Source organism: Eretmochelys imbricata, chromosome 10 (assembly GCF_965152235.1).
Source record: "Eretmochelys imbricata isolate rEreImb1 chromosome 10, rEreImb1.hap1, whole genome shotgun sequence".
Classification (NCBI taxonomy): Eukaryota; Metazoa; Chordata; order Testudines; family Cheloniidae; genus Eretmochelys; species Eretmochelys imbricata.
In genome coordinates, this window is record NC_135581.1 from 83,110,159 (window position 1) to 83,136,576 (window position 26,418).

The 26,418-nt window shown below is 42.5% G+C and overlaps 1 protein-coding gene across 2 annotated transcripts in view; it reads right to left on the minus strand.

The window, feature by feature from the left end:
- The window catches only part of EIF3J (eukaryotic translation initiation factor 3 subunit J), a 29,827-nt gene extending 3,943 nt beyond the window's left edge, over positions 1–25,884 (minus strand). Inside the window, exons 1-8 of one of the 2 annotated variants that reach the window (XM_077828054.1) lie at positions 25,737–25,884; positions 25,551–25,657; positions 14,182–14,239; positions 13,828–13,919; positions 13,096–13,210; positions 6,865–7,023; positions 5,110–5,183; positions 636–694 (exon numbers count right to left, since the gene is read on the minus strand). In XM_077828054.1, coding sequence (XP_077684180.1) covers positions 636–694; positions 5,110–5,183; positions 6,865–7,023; positions 13,096–13,210; positions 13,828–13,919; positions 14,182–14,239; positions 25,551–25,657; positions 25,737–25,761 — 689 coding nt within the window. In that variant the 5' untranslated portion in view covers positions 25,762–25,884. Of the gene's footprint in view, positions 1–635; positions 695–1,958; positions 3,007–5,109; positions 5,184–6,864; positions 7,024–13,095; positions 13,211–13,827; positions 13,920–14,181; positions 14,240–25,550; positions 25,658–25,736 lie in introns of those variants that run through there. The other variant, XM_077828053.1, reaches the window with a different exon arrangement.
- Positions 25,885–26,418: the final 534 nt, after the last annotated feature.

Here is a 26,418-nt window from a genome sequence, read left to right on the forward strand (position 1 = left end):
ACAAATCCAGGTTTTCTCACCCTCCACCCCCCCACACAAATTCACTCTCCTGCTGGTGATAGCCCATCCAAAGTGACAACTCTTTACACAATGTGCATGATAATCAAGTTAGGCCTTCTCTCACTCCCTCACCCCCCTCCAAAAACCCACCCCCATACACACACAAACTCACTCTCCTGCTGGTAATAGCTCATCCAAACTGACCACTCTCCAAGTTTAAATCCAAGTTAAACCAGAACATCTGGGGGGAGGGGGGTAGGAAAAAACAGAAACCTGAAAGCAGTATTGTTACTTGGGAGTACCACAGGTAGAATGAGGAAGCAGCCAGCCAGCCTCTGCCAGGTAAAATATTTTTTCATAGAAAAAGTAACACAGTGAGGATTTTTCATGCCTATTAGCCAAACCATGTTTTAAAGAAGGTCCTGTCAGATCCAGGCTACATCTTCAAAGTGACACTATAAAGTCACTGAGGTAAACAAAACCACCACCCCATGCATTAGAAATTGGCTGCCCAAAAAACAACAGCAAGACCCTTAAGGTTAAGCAAGAAAAAGGTAGCATTATGACCCATCTTAATTGGTATAATTTGAGAGACAAAAGTAAATTCTAGTGACACCCAAGAGGTAGATACATACCTGTCAACTGTGCTTGGAGGTAGTGGAGCATCTACAGTTAGTCCCCATGAGTTGTAATACTGGGGAAAAAGTCAAGAAAATAAAGACTGATCACAAAGCTAGAATGATGCTAATGCCTTTCAGAGCATGTAGAAATACACTTGAGATAAAAAGGATGAAGGCTGTAGAGCTATCTGCACCTCTGACCACCACTTGTCTCTAGATGCATTGACATCTGACTAAGCTCTAGCCCTGCGGCAGTGCACAAGGCAGGCTTTGCTTCTGATCCTCCAGCAGAGATGCAAGAGAGCATGTTTGCCAGGAACAGCTCTGCCAGCTGCATCTCCCTCTCTCAGTAATGTGACTGTTTAGTGTCCTTTGATCTTCAGGCTTCCAGCTTTGGTTGGCAAAACAAGTCTTGTAACTTTGGCTGGAGCCTGGAATTATCACCCCCCCAACTAATAGCTTGGGCATTATCCAGCAATGACCCCCCCACCATGTTTCCCAAGAGATGGCTTATTGGGAGACATTGTATCCTCTCCCTCTGGGGTTTTGCATACATCCCTGCTATTAAATATTCTAATATAGCCATAAACTATCCCCATAACCAGGTTACATACAGTATTCAGGCCCATGCCCTTCAGACATTCCATTAAATAGTTTTAAACTACAATTCTGGCCCTTAACAAAATTCCAGTTTTGTTTAAGCTGGAGCTCTGTGTAATGCAGAAATAGAAAGACCTGAGACTACAGACTGAGCAGAGATGTCACAGCTAACATTCTTTCGCCCTTTAGTTAAGGGGCAAGTGATATGAACTCCCACCATATGGAAATCTCCAAAGGTCCACTAAGCCCAGGCTTAACATTCCTGACATGAAGGTTAAAAACTAAACAAAATTTTGTGCACATGTATCTGAATTCAGTGTTAAGGATGATGTCCCAAGTGGTTTTGTAACCTTTCCTTGCCATTGTTTTTAGTAAGGTGGGGTGTAATAGTATGTCTTGTTTTAAATTGCTGCTTTAGATTCAACTAAAGTGTGGAAACAGATTTCAAATAAAGGATCGCAGTGCTGAATACACTGCAATCCCATGCCCCAGTTCTGTTTCATTATACTGCCAATTTCAAGGTTCATTCATTTGGAACAGTGAAGTAAGCCACACCAAGAAACGGGACATGCATACTAGACTATAGGGACAAGCTGTCTGGTGGTCACTCACTGCAGCAAGCAGCCACTTCATATTGAAGAGACTCCTCTTTCCTCTTGTCAGCTTAGCTATGTGGCCCAGAAACACTGTTCTAGAGCTTAGTTAACACTAAAATAAGTACTCCCAATACACAGGCTCTGAAGTCCTCACAATAGTGATTTTATTAAATTAGTTGCTTTATAAAACATTGCAGATGTCATAATTGTTAACATAACAATTTGCCCAACTGTAGTAACTGTTGCAGTTTGCTAAGCAGGTTTTTGTAAATGAAAGAAAATGGTAAAGTCCTGTGAGAGTTCTATCGCAGCCCATGAGAACAAAGGAAATTTGGTTCTCAGATAGACACTTAAACCAGGCAGTTAACTGTTAGAATAACCAACCCATACAGCTGCATTAGTAGAAATATTCAGATAAATGTAAACTGCTTATACTCAAGATACCACAAATCGTTTTTCAAATGCAACAAGGAACTATTTTCTTGTTTTGACCAAAATAAGTTTTATTTTAAAATGTCATGCTTTGAAAGAATGGGTGCGTATCAAGTGATTAATTTTCAGGTGCAGTATCCTTACTTTGAAGTTAGCAGTCCCCTTCACAATCTATTTTTAAAAAACCCAAGCTCTAACTTAGACAAAGCAATTTTAATACTAAGTGCACACCATGCCTTTGCTGCAAACTGCTTTTGTTCACAAGATAAATCATTCAAGGAGGTACAGTTAAGGCTGCATTACTAAACTGTGCTGGTAATAATACAACTTTTGCTTTGTTGAAATTCATGTCCAACTTAGTGGTTTTGTTACTATGAAACCAGATAGCAACAATTAAAAACATTATTAGAATTTTGTTTTTTCTGTGATTTATATAGGAATGGAGTTTCATCATTTCAACCCCTTGACGACACAGGTATCCCAATGCTTTAGCACCACCCTGTCAAAGAGTTAAATAACCAGCACAAAGATACTGCACTTCCAATTGTAGCATTTGGCAGAATTTAAAGGAAAAGAAGTTGTGCTACATGTTTAAGGGCAAAAGAAAGACAACACAAGGAAAGATGTCACATGAAGTCTTCAAAATCTTGTACATATCCTCCGTCATATCCTCCATAATCTGCCAGATCATCTTTCATAGTGGCCTTTAAACCACCTCCAGGCACAACCCCTTTTTTCTTCTTTTTGGCTTTACTTTGCTGAGGAAAGACCAAAAAAGCTTTGGTTTACTTTAGAGTCAGTATTAAATGTAACATGCTAATTTCCTTGAAGTGCTGGTAAAAAATATGAAGAATATTAACCCGAGCATCCTGACAGTTTCCTATCTGGGAACTAAATACAGCACACTTCAATTCCCCTGTACTTCTGATCTGTTAGCTGGCAAAAGTGTTCACTTCCTACCACGTAAGGCGTGTGCACTACTGCTGTTGAATTTTACCCCAGAGGCAACTGAATTTAAGTTCAACTCTTATTCATGGCAAAAACACTATGTCTAGCAGACTCGCCTCACCATAATCAGAATAGCAGCATGTACTCTATGGTACACTGGAACACCCTTCACCCAACTTATTACACTATCTGCAGCATAAGCTTATTTTCCTGAAGGAGGGGAGACACTTCCCAAATGCAAAATTACAGATGTTCAGGTTTATACGGTTACTGATTTAGTTGGTGGGAATCTTTATTTTAGAGTTTTATATGGCTTCCCATCACCATAGTATCAGAGCACGTAAAGTCAGGAGCAAAATCCCGAGTGAATTGATGGAGTGTCTGGTTCTTCTGTTTTAAGGTAAAAACTTTGCTCAGGTCTGGTCTTTTTGGTTGGCTGATTTAAAAAAAGCGAAACATGATTCAGCCAAGATCACTTACAAGTGGTACGTTGTGAGCTTCCTCCAATATTGTACATTAATACTCCAAAGAGCTACAATATTGTGAGTTACTGAGTTGAGGGGCAAGCTATTTCCTGTATGCTAACATTAACACTTTGGTAAATTCTTCGTAAATGGATGGGGCAAAGGTGCCAGGCACAGAAGGATTAATAGAAAAGTTAGCTAGACCAAAGAGAAATAAATACCTGACCTCCAAATCTGAGATTTGATTTAAAAAAAAGCGCCAAGTTTAGCATCCTGATGAAACTCAGCTACCAAAATCAGCAGTGAAGCACAAACAGCATAACTACGTTCAGCCACAACTGCACCTGCCCTTCTCTTAGCTTTGTAAATAGACAGGGAAGTTCATCTCGCTAAAAGTCTAGTTCTATTAGAAATGCAGAATTAGTTCAATATCACTCTACAGATGATTTTTATAGCCAAGTTTACACTGTTACTCTTCTTTTGAACTAAACCATTTATTGTACATTGCCACAAGAGCAGTTTGGAGAACATGCCTAGAAAATGTTTCCAATCACCCACCAATTTTGGGTAGAAAGTAGCAGAGTTGTGCATTTATGGAGCATTTATTATTCACGCTGAAGGCCCAGAAGCAGATTGCTTCCTTCAAAGAACTCTCGAGTATAAGTTTTGAAACCAGTCTCATTTCAGTTATCTGCTAGGCAGTATGGCTTGGATTTGCCAGTTAATGTTCAGTTAACTATTTTTTAAAACCAATTTTTAAAATTCTGGTCTCATTGACCTTTAGCTATGCAATTCCCTCACAACTTTAATGTTATAACTTTTGCACAAGAAACATTTTACACAATCTGTATAATCACAAAGCACCAATTATCCTATAATCTGATACAGTGTTATCACTCACTTAATGCTTTTTCCACTTAAGTTGTATGGCACACCAGAGAGGCATACTGACATGCTAGCTAGTTCTGTTATCTGCTGTTAAGTCACTCTGATCACATTGATCTTAGTTTTATTAAAGGTTGAGGATAAAGATTCAAATTACTTCCATAAACACGTTTAACTGATTCTAGTTTTCTGGTTTTAACTAAAATATACGCTTCTCCCACCTTTCCAGGACAACTGAACACTTCCACTCCAGCACAGAGGCCAAAAAATTGAACAGAATCAGTGCAAATATACAAGGAGGTAAAGTTAAAGATTACTGGCAGAACGGTGCTTACTTTACATGAGTGTACTTACGTTTATGAGACATTCTCAAGTTTAGCTCTAGGACGATATCCCAAATCAGAATTTCAATTTCAACCGTCTTCTCATTAACAGTGTTAAGTCAAAAGCACATTTGAATTCAAAACCTAGAACCCCTTAGATTTATAGAAGGTGCACATCTTACTGCATACTGGGATTATGCAAGTTATGCAAAGACAGTATAGAAAGATGCAGAAGTCTTACCTTCTCTTGTTTTTGTTTTTCACTGCATAGCACTGTCAAAGCATTTGTGATCTTTTTCAAATCATCAACTTCCACTACAAAGAGGAAGAAAATTAGACTTCTACCAATGTAGTTTTCAGAAAGCCTTCAAATAATCATTGAATCCTCTAAAATCCATTAAGTGGAGATTTATATCTGGTAGTTTACCCCTTTAACTGGAGTCAAAATCTCATTGTTAACACTAGGGCAATGTTGATTCTTGGCATCACAGTCGAGGATCTCACATCCCCTTGATAACTTGTGTAATGGGCAGCATAAGATGGCCAACATAATAATCAATACATTTAGGAGGCCAACATTTGAACACAGTTACATCTTATGTTTCTAAAGCTTATGCTTCAAGGTTTCAGTCTGCCATTGGTAGGGGCCAGCAAGTGATTCTCCCCTCCCCCAAATCCATGTTAGTTTTTAAATCTTCTTCCTCTGGATCGGGAATGGCCATGGCTGGGGATGGGACATTGGGCAAGGGGGGTTAGGCCTCTGAGATGCCACTGAGAATTCTCTCTCAGGTGCATGGCTGGCTGGTTCTTGCTCACATGCTCAGGGTCTAACTGATCACCATATGTGGGATCAGGAAGGAATTTTCCTCCATGTCAGACTGGCAGTGACCTTGGGGGGTTTTCAGCTTCCTCTCCTGTGTGGGGGTACTGGTCTCTTGCCAGGATTATCTGGGTATGTTTCATTTTCCTGCCCTTATGGGGGCCTCAAGCCCTGGTGCACTTCAGTCCCTCCTATTCTCTATCTGTGGCACATAAATCTAGTCTCCTGTAGGCTGTAATACCTGGCCTCAATTGGATTGTTCAGTATAGCTTGCAGGTGCTGGGGGACGTTGGAGGCCCATGATATACAGGAGGTAAGACGAGGTTATGTGGTGGTCCATTCTGGCCTTAAACTCTATGAGCAGCACATTATGCCGCTAGATTTGTAATATGGTCAACTGTTTGTGCCTGAAGGTAAATGTTTTGCCTAAAATAAGTTTGAAGGCTCAGAGAGAGAGAGAAGCATCCAGGTGGAGAGGGATGTTACATGCACTTAATGCTCAGTTTGACACTCCTTCATGTTAGAGGATTTGGACTCCAATCTAACAGTTCAGCATCTGTTGCAGTAGGCCAGCCACCCACAATGTATTTATATGACAAGCCACAATATCAAATTGCCACTACACTGAAGGACAGGATGTACAAGCACAGGAAAAAGGGAAGTCTCAAAACAGAATTACGCACCAAATATCTCAGCCATCCAAAGCAGTCAAAACAAGTCACCTGTAGTTTTATTTCAACAGACAGTTACGTTTTGGAATTAAACTGCTCTAAATTTCCAGTGTTATAGGATCTCATCCCCCTACTGAGCTATTTAGAATTAAATGGATCGGGGAGCCTTTTCCTCTTCTTGAATAGAGGTTCTGCAAGGCTGTGTAAGACTTAGATCAGTACAAAATTTGCCTGTATGTTTAAGTGGGCTATCCTGACCTGACAGCACCATTCAGAGAAGATCAATCACATAGAGGAAACACCACCTTCATTAAAAGATGAAGAGCATGCAAGTACTGATTCTCAGTCAGGTAGTAGTCAAAAATAGTCTCTGGGAGGGGTATCAGTGCATCATTTAATGTAGGACTGCATAAATCCCAATTCAGTTTTACTTGATTAATATGTTTACTACTTTAGCCCTCCACGGAATGTGCTAGGAAATCTCACACTTGAAATAAAGACTTACATGAAATACATACGTCTCGAACTAATGCTTCCAAAAAACTGGCATAATGTAGAGATTTTTCATACTGTGTAATTTTTTCTTTTAATAATTTGCCAAACTCCGTAAAGTCATCTTTTGAAGATGGATTCATGGCATCTATTCCACAAGTATTATTTACACCTGCAGTGAAAAACATAGTATCAGAGAAAATATTGGTGCATTTAACTGTAGTTTGTGTGGGAGGTGAGACTGACCACACAACGTAAGCCCTCTAGCCACAGAGCAGGTAATTTATCTCTACTCCCCTTCGGTTCCTTACCTCAGCTGAAATGACCAACAAGGCAGCAAGAGCCCAAACAACTTCAGTTACTAACAATTCATGCTGGATTTGAACTAGTGATTTAAGTGAAAGGCTACATATCCCATGAGTTGTACTGAACCACCTACTCTGGAATAGTACTGGAGACAGTATTTTCTCCTTACATAAATTCTAGGCCTCAAGCCTGCAGTACTAGGTTTAGTTGGGATTTTTTAAATTGACTATTAGGATTGTGACTTCTCAGGCTGTCAAGCAATTAAAAAAAATGAATCGCAATTAATCACACTGTTAATAGAATACCATTTATTTAAATATTTGTGGATGTTTTATACATTTTCCATTATTGATTTCAATTGCAACACAATACAAAGTGTACAGTGCTCACTTTATATTTTTTATTACAAATATTTGCACTGTAAAAAATAAAAATAGTACTTTTCAGTTCACTTAATATGGGTACTGTTGTGCAATCTCTTTATCATAAAAGTTGAACTTACAAACTAAACAGAATTATGTACAAAAAACCCTGCATTCAAAAACAAAACCGTAAAAACTTCAGAACCTACAAGTCCACTGAGTCTGACTTGTTCAGCCAATTGCTCAGACAAATAAGTTTGTTTACATTTACAAGAGATAATGTTGCCCACTTCTTAGTGTCACCTGAAAGTGAGAACAGGCATTCGCATGTCACTGTTGTAGCCAGCATCGCAAGATATTTACATGCCCAGATGTGCTAAAGATTCATACGTCGCTTGATGCTTCAACCACCATTCCAGAGGACATGCGTCCATGCTGATGACAGGTTCTGCTTGATAACGATCCAAAGCAATGCAGACCAACGCATGTTCATTTTCATCACCTGAGTCAGCTGCCACCAGCAGAGGATTGATTTTCTTTTTTGGTGGTTCGTGTTCTGTAGTGTCCGCATCGGAGTGTTGCTCTTTTAAGACTTCTGAAAGCATGCTCCACACCTTGTCCCGCTCAGATTTTGGAAGGCACTTCAGATTCTTAAACCTTGGTTCCAGTGCTGTAGCTATCTTTAGAAATTTCATATTGGTACCTTCTTTGTGTTTTGTTAAATCTGCAGTGAAAGTGTTCTTAAAATGAACAGCATGTGCTGAGTCACCATCCCAGACTGCTCGAACATGAGATCTACGGCAGAACGCGGGTAAATCAGAGCAGGAGATGCACAGTTCTCCCCCAGGGGTCAGTCACATGTAATTTACCCCTTATTTTTTAACAAGCATCATCAGCGTGGATGCGTGTCCTCTGGCACGATGGCCAAAGCATCAAGGGGCGTATAGATCTTTAGCGCATCTGGCACGTAAATATCTTGCGACACCAGCTACAACAGTGCCATGTAAACGCCTGTTCTCACTTTCAGGTGACACTAATTAAGAAGCAGGGAGCATTATCTCCCATAAATGTAATGTGGCAAATTGCTGGCACTACTTTGATGGGTCTCGCGCTCTCTCTTCTTGGGGAGGGTTCAGGGCACCATTTCTCGCCCCTGAACTGGGGTATTAACTGCCTCACTAGTGTCCTAGAGGAGGGGAGTGGAGAGGGAGGGACCCAGGCCCGCCCTCTACTCCGGGTCCCAGCCCAGGAGCCCTATGGATAGCGGTAAACCACTTGAACTAGCGGTTCCTTCCCCTGGGCTACTTCCCTCTCCTGCCCTTCAGCTTGTGGGGCTTCCTGCCCTCCCTCTGCACAAACCAGGTGTCCTTTTACCTAGGGTCTTAGACTTCTTAGCCCACCACAGCACTTCTCCAAACTCTCCTCTGCTTCCCTCCAAACTGCTCTCTGCTCTAACACCAATCCACTCTGCTTCAACTCCTTCCCTTGTCTGATTGAAGCAGGGGGGTTTTATCAGGTGACTGGCTTCAGGTGCTTTAATTAATCTATAGCAAACTTTCTTCCCTCTACAGGGAATAAGGCTCCCTTCTAACACTCTCCTGCTGCCCTCTGGCCATGCTGTATCACATAAAACAAACTTGTTTCTGTTAGCAATTGTCTGAACAAGAAGTAAAACTTAGTGGACTTGTAGGCTCTAAAGTTTTACATTGTTTTGTTTTTGAGTGCCGTTATGTAACAAAAAACCCTACATTTGTAAGTTGCACTTTAATGATAAAGATATTGCACTATAGTACTTGTATGAGGTGAATTGAAAAATACTATTTCTTTGAAAAATACTATTTCTTTTGTCAGGTTTCAGAGTAGCAGCCGTGTTAGTATGTATTCGCAAAAAGGAAAAGGAGGACTTGTGGCACCTTAGAGACTAACCAATTTATTTGAGCATAAGCTTTCGTGAGCTACAGCGCACTTCATCAGATGCATTCAGTGGAAAATACAGTGGGGAGATTTATATACATAGAGAACATGAAACACACACTAATGACAGTGATCACTTAAGGTGAGCTATTACCAGCCGGAGAGCAGGGTGGGGGACAACGATGACGACTGGACTTTTTGTAGTGATAGTCAAGAGACTGGGAGTGGATGGGTCATTACACAAAGTAAAACTATTTCCCCATGTTTATTACCCCCTCCACCCCCCACTGTTCCTCAGAGGTTCTTGTCAACTGCTGGAAATGGCCCACCTTAATTATCACTACAAAAAGTCCCCCCCCATAATAGCTCATCTTAAGTGATCACTCTCGTTACAGTGTGCATGGTAACACCCATTGTTTCATGTTCTCTATGTATGTAAATCTCCCCACTGTATTTTCCATTGAATGCATCCGACGAAGTGAGCTGCAGCTCACAAAAGCTTATGCTCAAATAAATTTGTTAGTCTCTAAGGTGCCACAAGTCCTCTATTTTTTGTGTATCATATTTACAGTGCAAATATTTGTAATAAAAATAAAGTGAGAAGTGTACACTTTGTATTCTGTGTTGTAATTGAAATAGATATAGTTTAAAATGCAGAAAAACATCCAAAATATTTAATACATTTCAATTAATTGGGATTATTTTTTTTCATTGGGATTAATTTTTTTGAGCTAATCACGTGAGTTAACTGCGATCAATCAACAGCCACAGATTTTTCCAAACCAAAGCAGACTGGATTATTTCTGAAGAAAATCACTAAAAAAATACAAGTGAAAGCACTCCCAGAAAACATGAAGGCTGTATTAAACCCACTGCATAATTCACTTGGTAAGTAGGGTGAAAAAAATCCAGTTTATTTATATTGGATTTTTTATTGTAGTTTTAAATGTGTATATAAATATAAATCTGGTTTTACAAACTACGTTAAGGCCTAAATTTATAATCTCAAAAATTTAAACAAAATAAATGTTGTCATGAACCTCTATCAGAAATCTGGATTTGTGCTGGAAATGGCCCACCTTGATTATCATACACATTGTAAGGAGAGTGATCACTTTACATAGGCTATTACCAGCAGGAGAGTGGGGTGGGGGGAGAGAAAACCTTTTGTAGTGATAAACACCCATTTTTTCATGATTTGTGTGTATAAAAACAAACATCTTCTGTATTTTCCACAGTATGCATCCGATGAAGTGAGCAGTAGCTCACGAAAGCTCATGCTCAAATAAATTGATTAGTCTCTAAGGTGCCACAAGTACTCCTCCTCTTTTTGCGAATACAGACTAACATGGCTGTTACTCTGAAACCTATCAAAAACTATAAGTTAAAGGCTGCTTTTCTATATAAAAGAAAGAATCAGTGGAAAAACATCTAATTTTTGAGGTCAAGCTTTATAAATATGGCACAGTAGGTCATGAACTATACTAAGGGCTTGTTTTGTTTAATAAAAATAAGTTTTATATGCTGTTGTGTGGTTAATCAAGTTCCAGTCACAATCCTAATGCAGCTTGATGCAAATCATGAGCAAAAAGTTAATTATCATTCACCACTTTAGAACATACTAAAAATGTACAAATTAATAAGAATTTGAAAATATTAAGCTATATAATTGCTTAGATAAATGTACAGTGTACTCTGCTAGGTAGCAAAAAGATGCACCAAATTTTGTGTAAAAGCTCCATTTAGTTGTAAATCAATATGTTTTAATGGCATATTAACCAATGAGAATGCACCTTTCTTTAGAAAAGTACAAATGAAAAAGTTGATTAAAACAGAAGATTTGAGTCACCAAGTGGAAAGCCTCAATTTAAATTGCCTTGATTTAAATCAATCCATCCTGTTTGTAAGGAAGTTTATCAATACTTTGTCAATTCTATCAGAAAAGCACAAGACAATAGTGAACCCCCCCAACCTAGTTAAATTTACCATTTTTTAACTGCCTTTAGAAGCCAAATACCCTTTCACCAACTTCATTGCTTTTTCAACACTTAGCTCAGTGGCTCTCAACCTCTCTGTACTCCTTTCAGGAATCTGATTTCTCTTGTGTACTCCCAAGTTTCACCTCCCATAAAAAACTACTTGCTTACAAAATCAGACAAAAATACAAAAGCATCGCAGCACTCTCTGACTGAAAGGTGGCTGACTGTCTCATTTTTACCACAGAATTATAAAATAAATCAATTGCAATATAAATACAGTACTTACATTTCAGCATGTAGGTTACAGAGCAGTATAAACAAGTCACTGTCTGTAAGAAATATTAGTTTCTTCTTTGAGCACTTGTTCATGTCAATTCCAATCAGGTGTGTGCCGGAAGATTTTTTCCCTAGCAGTATACATAGGGTCGGCCTGGTCACACCTTCATGGTGCCCAATATAGGGCACTGCTGACCCAACCCCTCCCTCAGTTCCTTCTTGCCGGGTACTCCGACAGGGGTAGGAGGGAGGATATTGGCATGGACATGAACACCACATCTCGAAGAACAGTTACAAGAAGGTGAGTAACCGTTTTTTGTACTGACTTCACCAGTGCTTTTTATGTAGACTGTTGTAAAAATAGGCAAATATCTCGAAGCATTGATGTATCCCCTGGAAGACCTCTACGTACCCCCAGGGGTACACATAACCCTGGTTGAGAACTACTGACCTGCCTTATCACATAATTTGACCAAACTAAACATACTTAATTGATGCTGAACCACCCCCCTCAAAAAGCCTCACCCACCCTCACAGGTAATCTGGCTGCACTTTGGAGAGCATCCCAATTTGAAGCTACCAGTTTCTTCCTCCCTACTCCTCTTCATACAAAAGATGGCTATTGGCTGAGAAGTTCAATCAGGCAAAGCAATCCTACCCAATTTGCTACAGCCACTTGTAGGCAGAAAATGCAATTTAGTTTCTAAATGACAGGTTTCAGAGTAACAGCCATGTTAGTCTGTATTCGCAAAAAGAAAAGGAGTACTTGTGGCACCTTAGAGACTAACCAATTTATCTGAGCATAAGCTTTCGTGAGCTACAGCTCACTTCATCAGATCTGATGAAGTGAGCTGTAGCTCACGAAAGCTTATGCTCAAATAAATTGGTTAGTCTCTAAGGTGCCACAAGTACTCCTTTTCTTTTAGTTTCTAAAGACATTGTGTGGTGCTTGAAATGAGAGAGTCATTATGATCTATACTTCCAGATATAAATAGACATGTCATTTGAACACAAACTTCTGGTTGATATCAGCGTAACTCACATCCACTGTGACGTTCGTAATGTATAACTAGCACAATTACTTTTGATAGTTTGGAGTCAGACAACACACATCACAGATGTTTCCCCAAACATACTGTGTCTTAAAAGTTCTCAACACCAAAAGGCATTGTTTCTTACCTACGACTGTCTATACAGTTATGAAATAGCTTTAGCTGGATGCCAAGTTTCAGCCTGATATTTTTATACCAGTAAGAGTAATATCACAGCAGTCCTACTTTTTTTGATCAATATACTGCTTTACTTGAAAACTAGATTTAGAATTGATTGCAGTTAATTTTCTAAATTACTTCTCTCATACTGTACCACCACCAACTACTTGCTTGGATTAGGTGTATCCACACTTACCAAACGTTTCTTTCGCTAACTCAAGATCTGACTCCTCTTGTAATTTCTTTAGCCGTAGTTTGTCTGCTAACTGTTCTTCTGGTGTAAGTTCTTTAGCTTCCTCTGGTGCCTCTAACTAAAAAAAAAGTATAAAAAGTAGCATGATTGACCCATGGCAAGTCTTCCATTTCGGTCATTATTGCTTATCAAGCATAAGCAATCTACTTAACTAAAAGTCTTCAAATAATGTCAGCTTACATTGGTGGCAAGTGAATTACATTTCTTGCCCAGGAATGGAGCAGTTGCAGGTGTGGTCATTTCAACAAGCTAACTGAACAACATGCTTCTGCTTGAAGTAATTATTCCTGAAGTGCAGGCGTTCTGTTCTTAACAGCAAGCCTAACTTGTGTTTAAACATTCCAAGCTGAAATGCTGATAACCACAAGCATGCTACAGGCATAAAAATACCAAAACCCTCAACAAAAGTAATTTCACACAATGGTGAGTATTATAAACTTAATGTACACACTTAGAAGAAGGATGGAAATAGGATAAGTACTATTTCAAACTCTTAGATGTTCAAGTTCTTATACAGACTGCATCAGGACTATTCTTTCCTAGATAACTCACTGTAGGGGCACGTTGTAAGTATCAGTCCTTTAATTCTCAGACTACATTTGTTTTTCTAGACTGAACAATAAGCAGATCTCCCTCTTCCCATAAAAAGCTAAAATCCTGACAGTGACATCTTACTCTTTTTTTAATCTCCTCTTGCTTTTTCTTCAGCTGCTTTTCTCTCTCTTTTATTTTTTCTGCTATTTTCTTCTTTTCTGAAACTTTTGATTCTGTAAAACAGTGAACAAAGCCCTTTTAAAGAAATCTAGTGCATAAAGAACATTGTCACAATGTGGGGAAAAAAGCACCTAGAGCTATGATCCAATTCAGAAACCAGAGGTGACTAATGTGAAAAGCATGCACTGTCATCCACACATGCACAACCCTTGGTCTATTATGTCCCATAAATACAGTTCATAAACTTGGAACACAGAAGCCAATGTTCTTCTTTGTTCTGTATACAATGAAGCGTGCTCCTCCCACAGTCCTCACCTGCTTTTATCTCTGTCTCTTTTTCTTCTTCCTCCTCCTCTTCATCATCCCAGTTATCCTACCAAACAGGAAGGAGTATGAGTTATCAGTATTTATATCTTACTTCTGAACCACTAAAGGTATCTGTGCAGAAAGAACTGTCTACACTGCACTTTCATCATTAAAACTTTTGTCGCTCAGGGGTGTGAAAAAAAACAACCACCCTGAAAGACAAATTTTAACAGCAAAAAGTGCTGGTGTGGACAGCGCTTTCTCAGCAGGAGCCACTCTCCCATCAATGAAACTACCGCCCCTCATTCGGAGTAGTTTTATTTTGTCTCTGGGAGAGCTCTCTTCCGGTGACAAAGAGTGGCTACACTGCGCACCTTGCAATGGTGTGGCTGCAGAAGCAAAGCCGCACCATTGTAAGATGCACAGCGTAGACATGGCCTTAACGTATATCGCAGTAACAGGCAAACTCATGTTCACCACAGTTACAGAAGCAAGACAAAAAAATGCCACAGTCCATTTGCTGGGCAAATTATATGAAAAAAAATTAATTATGAGTAGATATCTGATAGAATGACTTGATTCTTCTCTATAGCACATCCGTCACCAGAAACAAAACAGGCTTAACAGAATATAGAGGACACTGATTTTGTGCCATAAATTAAGCATTACAGAATCAGGGCGGAGAGCCCTGGTAGCAGCAGCAGTGTTATTTGGTGATTAAATCTGAACATAAGCCACTTAGTGCCCATCAGGGTTTAAAAATGTCAAAAGCTGCCATGACAGGCATACCACTTAATGCACCAGGGGGATGACAAACTATCAGTATCTGTGACAGGAGCACTGTTAGATTCATAGAGTTAAGGCAGAAGGAACAATTATGATCAACTAATCTGTCAGTTTCAGGGTTAACTACACCTTTGATCCCCTTCCTGGTCTTCCTCGAGGGCACCCACTTAAGATTTTAGGCTTCCCAGCCATCACCGCTCTCACAGCGGAGACCTGCGTCTCTCTCCTTTCAGACTAGAGGTTTAGGTTCCCTCTGCACCTCACTGCGATTTTCCAGCAAGTCTGCCCAGGATCCAGCACCTGTGGTTAACTCTTTCTCCAGGGGCTATAACATTGTACACCAGGTACCAACCAGCCTTCACAAAGCAAACGACATTTATTCTTGGGGCAAAAGCATGACAGGAAAAAAAAAAAATCTACATGCATGCTAAAAGCTTACCAGAGGTCACTTCCAGCCCCATCATGGGGCTCTGCTGTGCCTGTGTCTCAAACTCCACAACTGGGTTTGCACCCTTGGTTACATGTTCACATAATTTTTGGGATCAGGAACCAGACCCCAACTGGATAGTTCAACTATTTCTTTACACAGCTCGGGCCTTTGATCTCCAGTCTCAGGGAATTTTACTAGTCAATGGCCCTCTCCTCAGGAGTAGCTTCAAAGGAGGGGGGTTTACATAACCCGAGTTGCATAATTTGCATTAACCACTCCCTGGTTAACAACACTTATTGTCCTTAAAGTCCCTGCCTATCTAGTACATTCAGTAGTCCTTTGAACTCCTTACACTTCCAGTTCTGACATGTCACACTGACTTCCTGCGTACCACAAAGACAGAATTTTGTCCAGTAATTCCAGCATTGAACCCATAGCTACTGGTTGAGCTGTTACAGCTTATCCTTTAGAACATCACTCAATCCTGATTTAAGGACTCCAAATGATGGAGAATCCACCATGTCCCTAGGTAAATGTTGTTCCAATGGTAGATTATTCTCACTTTAAAATTTGCACTTTGCCTAGTCTGAATTTTTCAGCTTCAACTTCCAGCCACTGGATTTTGTTACGCTTTTCTCCATGTGATTAAAGAGCTGTTTACTGTCATATCTCTTTTCTATAATTAAGTCACCACTTAGCGGTCTCTTGGATAAACTGAATAGATTGATATTAACTCTCATCAAAAAGCATATTTTCCCAATCTCAAATAATTCATGTACTTTTTCTGAACTCTTCCCAATTTTTTCCCATCAGTTTTAAAATGTCCCTTAATGGTCTCACTAAAGCTATACAGAGTGGTACAAACACCTACCTATCTCTAGTCAGCATTCACCTGCTTATACATCAAAAGATCATGTTAATTCTTAGCCAGTGCACTACATCAGATCACGTTCAGTTGACCCCAACATTTCTTTCAGAGTCACTGCTTTCCAAAACATGGTTCCCCATTCTATAACTGTGATCAAAATTCTATTCCTAGGTGTATGACTCATGCATTAAAATGCACATTGTTCAAGTAAACCCTGCTTACCAAGAGAGACACATTGCTCTATAGAACTAACTCTTCAATTATTCAATACTTCACCAATTTGCATCCGCTACAAACTTTGCCAGCAGTGGTTCCTTCCAGATCATAAGATATTGAATAGATTAGGCCAGGAATAGATCCCTGCAGGACTCTGCTCAGAACATCCCCACTGGATGTGGATTCCCATTTAAAATTATTTTCAGATCAGTTTAAATGCATTTAATCTGTGCTGCTTTGATTTTGTAAAGGGTAATGTAGTCAGAATGTTAGGCAGTACTAAGTCAGCCTCCTTACAAAAATCTAAGTATGTTAACACAATTACATTCTCACCTACACTTAACCTCAACAAATAATATCAAGTTTCACAAGACCTGTTTTCCTTCAAATCATGTTAATAGTCAGTGTGTTACCATACCAGATTACCAGGTGTAAAACAAACAAAATGAAGTATTACCTCACCTACCTTGTCCTTGGAATTGAGAGATTACTATAAGCCAAGGTAATCATAAAATCATAGGACTGGACGGGACCTTGAGAGGTCATCTAGTCCAGTCCCCTGCACTCGTGGCAGGGCTAAGTATTATCTAGACCAGGGGTCGGCAAACTTTTTGGCCCGAAGGCCACACTGGGGTTGCAAAACTGTATGGAGGGCCGGGTAGGGAAGGCTGTGCCTTCCCAAACAGCCTGGCCCCGGCCCCTGCCCCCTCTCCACCCCCTTCCACTTCCTGCCCCCATCAGAACTCCTGACCCATCCAATCCCCCCTACCCTCTGCTCCTTGGCCCCTGACCACCCCCTCCCAGGGCCCCCAGACCCTACCCTCTATCCAACCCCCCCACTCCATGTCCCCTGGCTGCCCCGACCCCTATCCACACATCCCGGGACTCCCACACCTATCCAACCCCCCCCATTCCCTGACCACCACCTCCCAAACCACCGCCCCATCCAACCCTCCCTGACAGCCCCCTGGGACTCCCTGCCCCTTATCCAACCCCGCTGCCCGCCCCCTTACCATGCCACTTAGAGTGGCAGGACTGGCTTATTGGAAAGCCTGGGCGGTGGGTGGGTGCAAGCCGCACTGTCCGTGCGGCGCCATAACTACGGGGGAGAGGGGTCAGGGCCTAGCCTCCCCGGCTGGGAGCTCAAAGGCAGGGCAGGACGGTCCCACAGGACGGATATGTCCCGCAGGCGGTAGTTTGCCCACCTCTGATCTTGACCATCCCTGACAGGGGTTTGTCCAACCTGCTCTTAAAAACCTCCAACATGGAGATTCCACAACCTCCTGAGGCAATTTATCCCAGTGCTTAACCACTGTGACAGGAAGTTTTTCCTAATGTCCAATCTAAACTGCCCTTGCTGCAATTTAAGCCCATTGCTTCTTGTCCTATCCTCAGAGGTTAAGGAGAACAATTTTTCTCCCTGCTCCTTGGATCAACCTTTTATGGACTTGAAAACTGTTGTGTCCCCTCTCAGTCTTCTCTTTTCCAGACTAAACACACCCATTTTTCCCCCCCAATCTTCCCTCATAGGTCATGTTTTCTAGACCTTTAATCATTTTTGTTGCTCTTCTCTGGACGTTCTCCAATTTATCCACATCTTTCCTGAAATGTGGTGCCCAGAACTGGACACAATATTCCAGATGAGGCCTAATCAGAGCGGAGTAGAGCAGAAGAATTACTTCGAGTCTTGCTTACAACGCTCCTGCTAATATTTCCCAGAATGATGTTCGTTTTTTTCAAACGGTGTTACACTGTTGACTCATATTTAGCTTGTGGTCCACTATGACCCCAAAAATATGACTACTGTTACTGGAAATTCATGTCAACTAGTTGAAGTGTACTGGAGGGGAAGCTAGAATCAGTCTTACAAATGCCAAATAGTCTTAAATTAATATGTAGATGAACTTGGATGTCCTGGTACTTGGCTCATCAAATCACAGTTAAAAACTGAGGTCTGCTGTCTCATACTAGTGGTTAAAGTGAGGTATTGATGCCTAGTTCCATTATTGTCAGGGCATCAGATAAACACTGTAGCACAGCAATAAGTATGTAAACCTTGAATTTTGCAATCGCTAAGCTTACCTTAATGGGTAACTATAGATCAGTTAGCTTGACGTTGACCCCTTTATGAAAAGGCTGATGCAGGATGCAGCCAGTAAGGTAACGTCTACGTTGCAGCTTCGAGGGAGCCTCCCGGCCTGAGTAGACAGACTTGCGCTAGCTCAGCTCGAGTATAGCAGAGTGGATGTCGTGACTCAGCTGGCAGCTTGGGCTCGCCAGCCCACCCAACTCCCCGAGTCGGAGAGGTTACCCAAGTCTCAGCTGGAGCTGCAACGTCCATACTGCTATTGTCAGCGTGCTAGCTTGTGCTGAGCTAATGCAAGTCTGACTACGTAAGAGTGGCCAGACTGGGTCAGACCAATGGTCCCTCTAGCCCAGTATCCTGTTTTCTGACCATGGCCAAGGCCAGGTGCCCCAGAGGGAATGAACAGAACAGGCAATCATCAAGTGATCCATCCCCTGTCACCCATTCCCAGCTTCTGGCAAAAAGAGGCTAGAGGCACCATCCTTGCCCATCCTGGCTAATAGCCATTGATGGACCTATCCTACATGAATTTATTTAATTCTTTTTTGAACTGTGTTATAGTCTTGGCCTTCACAACATCCTCTGGCAAAGAGCTCCACAGATTAACTGTGCGCTGTGTGAAAAAATATCTTTTATTGGACCAACTTCTGTTGGTGAGAGAGAAGCTTTCAAGCTTACACAAACCTGAAGAAGAGTTCTGTGTAAGCTCGAAAGCTTGTCTCTCTCACCAAGAGAAGTTGATCCAATACAAGGTATTACCTCACTCACCTCTCTAATATCCTGGGACCAACATGACTACAACCCTGCATCTGTCAACTACACTCATTTCATAGACAGCTACTTTCACAACTGTTGCAAAGTACAGTTTACAGATTGCTTCCTCATCTGATCCCATCCTTCACAGATGCACCCTTTCTAAGAGTGTGTGGTTGGAGTGAAATCCTCATGTAGAAGTGGGGTGCTGTGATCATGAGATTTTGCAAACTCATTTGCAGACAATAATGGGTCTGGTTGAAGCTGCTTGGTATCTTCCTGAGGAACCCTCTCTAAGGGGAGTTGTGGGCAATTGTTCCTCTGCCCCAAGGACTCTCTCATGGCATGCCACAGGAGCCTACATGGTCACCTCCCACTCAGTGTGCATATGCTGCTGCTGAGAGGTTTAGTGAGAACACATGGGCTGCAGTGCATTTAGCAGGCTGATGACCCCCAGCACTACATCTCTATCATATCTGACCCAGCTAGGACAAACCACATGGTGCCTAGATGAGAGCAAGCTGAGATTTAATCCAGACAAGACTAAGAATCTTGGCAGGCTGGGAAAAGCAGCTGGAAGGATTTGCAGAATTTGTATCCGCACCCCTTACAGAAGGATCACAATCAGTTGTAAGACAGGTAAACAACTTGGGAGTGTTAGACCCTGGGCTGCTCCTGGTCCATGAAGCGCTGCAGCCAAGAGTGCTTTCTTCCCACCTGTGCCTGCCAAGAAGAGTGTGACCTTTCCTCTCCAGTGCAGACCATGCCACAATTATCCATGTCTTGTCATCTCAAGGTTATATTGCTGTGATGCACGCTACATGGAGCTTCCCCTTGACCTCATTTGGAAGGTGAAGCTAGCATAGAATAGTGCAACAACTCACTTGTTAAGTTTAGTTGAACACTGGGAGCATATTAGATCAATGCTTCATCATCTGTATTGGGTTCCAGTGAACATCTGGTGGGAATTCAACGTGTTGATTTTAAAATGGTCTTTAAAATAGACCTGACTGTATGACTGAGCATCTCTCCCCCAGTGACATGCTGCCACAGTTGAGATTAGTAGAGGCACTCCAGCTGCACTTCCTTCTAGATGAATGAGGCAGATCTGCTAGCAGGGCATTTTCTGTGAGAGATCCTGTTTCAGGACTCACTGCCCCACCTTGGTCTGCCAAACCTATCCTACCCCCTTCCCCTGCCTCCTGCACTTCTCTAAACTGCTGGGGGGCACTCAATTGAGGTATATATATTTATGGGCAGTCCTTTGTGATTTTTTATTTATGGGATAGGTGTCCAGGGCTCAGGATGTGCACCTACAATTACATTCTAGAAATCTAAATACATTTCATTCGGAGAAAACAAGTTTCACCGTCTGTTCATTGTTATGCGAACTGAGAAGTCCAGTGACAACACATCCTTAGTTTTCTTCATTCCAATGTGACACTATCACAATGTAGTTTAAATCATTATAAACATATTTGATTAAGTTTGAAAGAGTTTCAAATGACTAAATGAGTAATAATCCAGCTATAACATATGGTTAGTGAAAATGTCCCCCTTTCCACATAAATGAACCCCATACCAAACAGAAGTAATCAGCTGCGTACTATACATTTATATGTGCTATCATTTGTAGCTTTAATGCATGACAATTCAAGTTCCAAAAACAAAGCGTTCTTGGAAAGTGACAGGATACTCCAGTGTCTGAGTTCCTGATGACTTCTATTTTAAACAGAACTATCAGAAATATTGATCAAGGAAATCTCTAGACTGTTTCCCTGAACGTGTTTCCTAGTTCTGGCTCCTTTAGCAACAGGACTGCCAAAGAGTAAATACACAGAAATTTCTTGGCAGCAGGTCTGTTTTCCTGGTAATTTCTGTATTCCAGGTAACATTTTAGAATAATTTCCCTTTACTTTAAAAGGATATCTTAGTTGTAACTTCTGCAGCATCTAAAGTTTCTCCAACTCACTAGTTACAAGAAATCTTGTAATCCAAGTATTTTCAGGGAAAAAAACAAGATCCCAACTCCTAAATCGGCAATAAGAAACTCTAAAGAATAATGAAACACCCTAAAGAGAAACTACTAGTTGGAAAACACTAAGGGCCTATATTTAGGTCACTTTGCTTTTGCTTACTGTGCTGTAGTTTTCCTTTTTACTCGCCAATTTTGGAAAGAAAAAATATCTAGAGCCCAGGCAAACACCTAGCTTGCTGTAGATTCTTCCCAACTTCTGCATCTACTACATGAACACAGATCAGAGTACAACAAACAAGATCATTAATTGTAGTATTCCTTTTCCCCACTCCCTCCAAATACACCCTAAACTTTTTAATTTTAAAGCCACAGGCATTCAGAGGAGTACTAGCAGAGGAAATAAAATGTCTTATGTTAAAATAGCCACGTAAAGCAGGAGTCTTCATATTTTTGGAAGGACTACGATTTTGTTCAGTTATTGTTTACTGTCCTTCAAGAAGTAGACAGCTGGAAAGCACAGTTAAGTAGCTGTTATTAGAAAGATGTTCAATTACAGATAGTAAACGCTTGAGTTTCAGGGAAAATGTGAAAAGTAAAGCCTCTTTTGCCAAAAGTTTTTGGTGCTGTGAAGCTCCAATCCAGGTTGTCAATACTCTTTTTAAAGATTGGTGTAAATACTGTGCCCTGAGATATCTTTAACCATTTTGCCCAGCGGGGTCATGTGTGTGGAAGAAAGAGCACATTTAAAAGCTATAGAGCGTCCAGTGTCAATTTGTTCTATCACATTTATTAAGCTTCACCTTGCAGAATAGGCGACATTACACTAGCATGAACACCATCCAACCTTAAACTTTCAGAAAGCCTTTGACAACATCCCTCACCAAAGGCTCTTAAGAAAAGTAAGCAGTCATCGGATTAGAGGGAAGGTCCTCTCATGCATCAGTAACTGGTTGAAAGATAGGAAACAAAGGGTAGGAATAAGTCAGTTTTCACAGTTGGAGAGAGGTAAATAGCAGGGTCCTCCAAGTATCTGTACTGGGACTAGTGCTCTACAACATATTCATAAATGATCTGGAAAAAGGGGTAAACAGCGAGGTGGCAAAGTTTGTAGATGATACAAAATTACTCAAGACTGTTAAGTCCAAAGTTGACTGAGAAGAGTTACAAAAGGATCTTAGAAAACTGGGTGACTGGGCAAGAAAATGGCAGACGCAATTCAGTGTTGATAAATGCAAGTAATATACATTGGAAAAAACAATCCCAACTATACATACAAAATTATGGGGTCTAAATTAGCTGTTACTACTCAAGGAAGAGATCTTGTAGTCATTGTGCATAGTTCTCTGAAAACATCCACTCAAAATGCAGCAACAGTCAAAAAAGCTAACAATGTTGGGAATCATTAAGAAAAGGCTAGCTAAGACGACAGAAAATATCATATTGCCTCTATATAATTCCATGGTACGCCCACATCTTGAATACTGCGGGCAGATCTGGTCGCCCCATCTCAAAAAAAAAAAAGAAGATATATTGAAATTGGAAAAGGTACAGAGAAGGGCAACAAAAATTATTAGGGGTATGAAACAGCTTCCATATGAGGAGAGATTAATAAGACTGGGACTTTTCAGCTTGGAAAAGAGGTGACTAAGGGGGGGTGTATATGATACAGGTCTATAAAATCATGACTGTGTAACGTAAATAAGGAAGTGTTATTTACTCCTAACAAAAGAGCTAAGGGTTAACAAATGTAATTAATAGGCAGCAGATTTGAAACAAACAAAAGGAAGTATTTCTTCACACACAACACAGTCAACCTGTGGAACTCTTTGTCAGAGGATGATGTAAAGGCCAAGACTATAACAGGGTTTATAAAAGAACAAGATAAGTTCATAGAGAATAGGTCCATCAGGGGCTATTAACCAGGATGGATAGGGATTCAAAACCATGCTCTGAAGCGTCCCTAGCCTCTGTTTGCCAGAAGCTTGGAATGGGCGACAGGGGATGGATCATTCGATGATTACCTGTTCATTCCTCTGAAGAACCTGGCATTGGCCACTGTCAGAAGACAGGATACTGGGCTAGATGAACCATTGGTCTGACCAAGTAAGGCTGTTCTCAGGTTCTCAAAAGAAGTCTTCACAACACAAGTAATACATTTTATCTATTTAGATTTACACTACATAGAAGAGCCCAAGCCCCCGTCACCACTGATGCTCAGAAATACAGTGCATGCACAAACGGTCAGTTATTACAGATAGCACTACCTTGGTGCAACATGAACAATCAGTGCCAGAGTCTTCAATTAGCAAGAATCAATTACTCTAATCTGAACTGCTTTCCTCTTCCTGCCCATGTCTGAACAAATGATAAAATATTAACCTTTTTCAGTTATCTAGTGATCAGTACTAAGATTGTCTATAGCAATCTCTCAGTGTCTTGATTTGAAACAAAAGCATGATTCAATGTTTAACTTTGGACACTAAATTTACCAATTTTTTTGGTAAATACTTCCACAGAACCAGATACCCTTTTGAAGAGTCCTATATTCCAGATGTAGTATGTAGCTCCAGTTGCTGATATCTGCACTCATGATCTGTCCAAGCTGTAATAAAAAGATCTGGAATTGTTGGAGTATCTATCACTCAACTGATCTTTCTGGTTAAGGAACATATGGGAACTACACTGCATGGGATTTAGACATTTAAAATGTTTCTGATTTAATAGAGCAGATTTACAGTTTGACATTTAGTTCAAACTCTAATGCAAAAGACTAACACTGAAATACAGTGAAACCAGCTCCATGATTCTCTAGTAGATAAACCCCATTTTAACCATCTGAACACTACCTAAATCCTAAAGAAACCATGAAGGAATGCCTAGTTTCACAAGATTGAGAGGAAGTCAGCAGAGACAACACTAGGATGGAGGAAAGTTTCTGGCCTGTAGGAGATAGTGCCAAGATGGGACTATTTGGAAGAAGTTCAGATATTCAAGCCTCCCTCACTCAGCCTGTCATCCCTCTGTACCCACCTCTTCCCCAGATGCTCCCTCAGGCTAAGAGCCTGCAAGGGGGCATGGAATAAAGAGCCTCTCCAGAGGAGAGGCCAATAGTTGAATACCATCTGGCAGATACCAGAGCAGTTCTGTACTGAGAGACCTGCCAGCAGTTTAGAGACAGCAGGTGGGGAAAAAAAAACAAACCACGATCCTCCATTCAATGGGACAACAGACACCTTTTGAGACTTAACTGACAGGGGTTTTGCTGTGGAGCTGGGAAAGAAGACTGGTTGCTGGGAAGGAAGTTACAGAAGGGAAACCATGTTTATTCAACTCAGAAACCTAAGAACAGGTACAGGTCTCAGTTGGGGGTTAAGCGGCCCATTTATAGAAATGCATTCCAGAGGTTTTCTAGTCCTGTTATTTGACCTTCCAACTTTTGACCACCCACTGCACCAATTCAGACAGGTTTCAATGCATATGAAACTGCATAATACTGACTACAGAACTTCACCTAATAACGCCTACATCGAGCTCAATTGCTGATGGAACTAGAGCATATTTTTTAAAAGAACATATTATCTTAAAGACTTCAAGCGACCAAAAATCTGCCACATCACTGTCCACCATTACACCTATCACTCAAGCGCCTAGTGTTAGCATAACTTTGCCAGCATTATTCTGCCACCTCTCAGCACACAGAGAAGGGTGAATCTAATCCGTCCCCACAAACTCACCTGACAAGTTTTACTCATCTGCTAGGAGACTCCTTGAGTCTCAGTCTTAATTAGGCCGTTTTTAAGTCTCTCCTCCCCTTTCCGAAAAGATTTTGCTGACGGTGTCAGCGAGACGCTGGCACGCCATTGAGCCAAGGGGGCCCACGTTTCGACAGCCCCTCGCTCTCCGCCCCGGCTGCCCCGGGCCGCCACCCGCCAAGCACCCTCCCGCCCCAGCCGCTTTTAAGCGACGGGTTGGCGGGCTCGCCCGGAGCGGGAGCGTAAGCAGGGCGATAAGGGCGCCGGAGCCCCGCCGCACCATCAGGCGGGGAGCGATGCGCCCCACCCCCGGCAGCCGGGCGCGGACACATGGCAGCCTGCATGGCCAGGGGCCGGCTCCGGACAGACACCCGGGGGGGGGGGGGGCCGGGACCGGGCCACCCCCCTCGCGCTCCCCAGCCCCCGCTCTCCGCGCGCGGGGCGCCCCCGCCCGGAGCTCGCTCCTCCGCCCCAGCCCGGGCCCCCTCGCCGCCAGCCCGGGCCCCCACCTTCACTTCGTCCTCTTCATCCTCCCCGGCCCAGCGGTCCCCGCCGGCCCCCGGCGTGGGCACCAGGCGCTTCGCGACCGGCTCCGCCACCTCGAAGCTGTCGGCATCTGTGGGGGAGACGAGAGCGGGTTAGCCGGGCGGGGGAGGGGAGCCGGGCGGGGAACCGAGGCCGCGGCCAGCACCTACCCCACGAATCCGCCTCCGCCGCCATCTTGCCCCCGCGGAATAGGCGCCTCCCGCAGGCACAGCCAGAGCGCGGCGGGGTGAGTCAGCCCCAGCCGCGCCAAGAGCGTCCCGGCCAGCTCCGAGCGCGGGGCACGCCGGGATAGCGGCGGACGCACAGGGCCCGCCCCGCTGCCGGGGGAGGGGGCGGGGACTGGCGAGGGGACGGGGCAGGGACGCGCTGACGTGGCGCAGCGGCCGCCTTGAAATCCCGGCAGGGGGGCGGCGGTTGGACACGGGGCCGGCAAGTCCCGCCTGGGGCCGGATCGCGAGGGCGCGCGGGAGAGCCAGGTGCGGCCCCGCCGCCTCTGGCCGGGCGTTGGGGGGGTCCCCTCAGAACGGCCGGGCCGGGCCGGGCCAAGGGCCCAGCGAGCCCCGTGACCAGGGCCAGGTGCCCCAGAGGCAGTGAGAACCGGGGCTCACGCCGTGGTCCCTCCCCCGTCGCCCATTCCCAGCTGCTGGCAAACAGAGGCTGGGGACCCCCTCCCTGCCCATCCTGGCTACCTGCCACTGAGGGACCTGTCCTCCCTGAACTGATCTCCTTCTTTTTTGAACCCTGTCGTAGTCTTGGCCTTCACAACATCCACTGGCAAGGAGTTCCACAGGTTGACTGTGCGCTGTGTGAAGAAATACTTCCTTTGGTTTG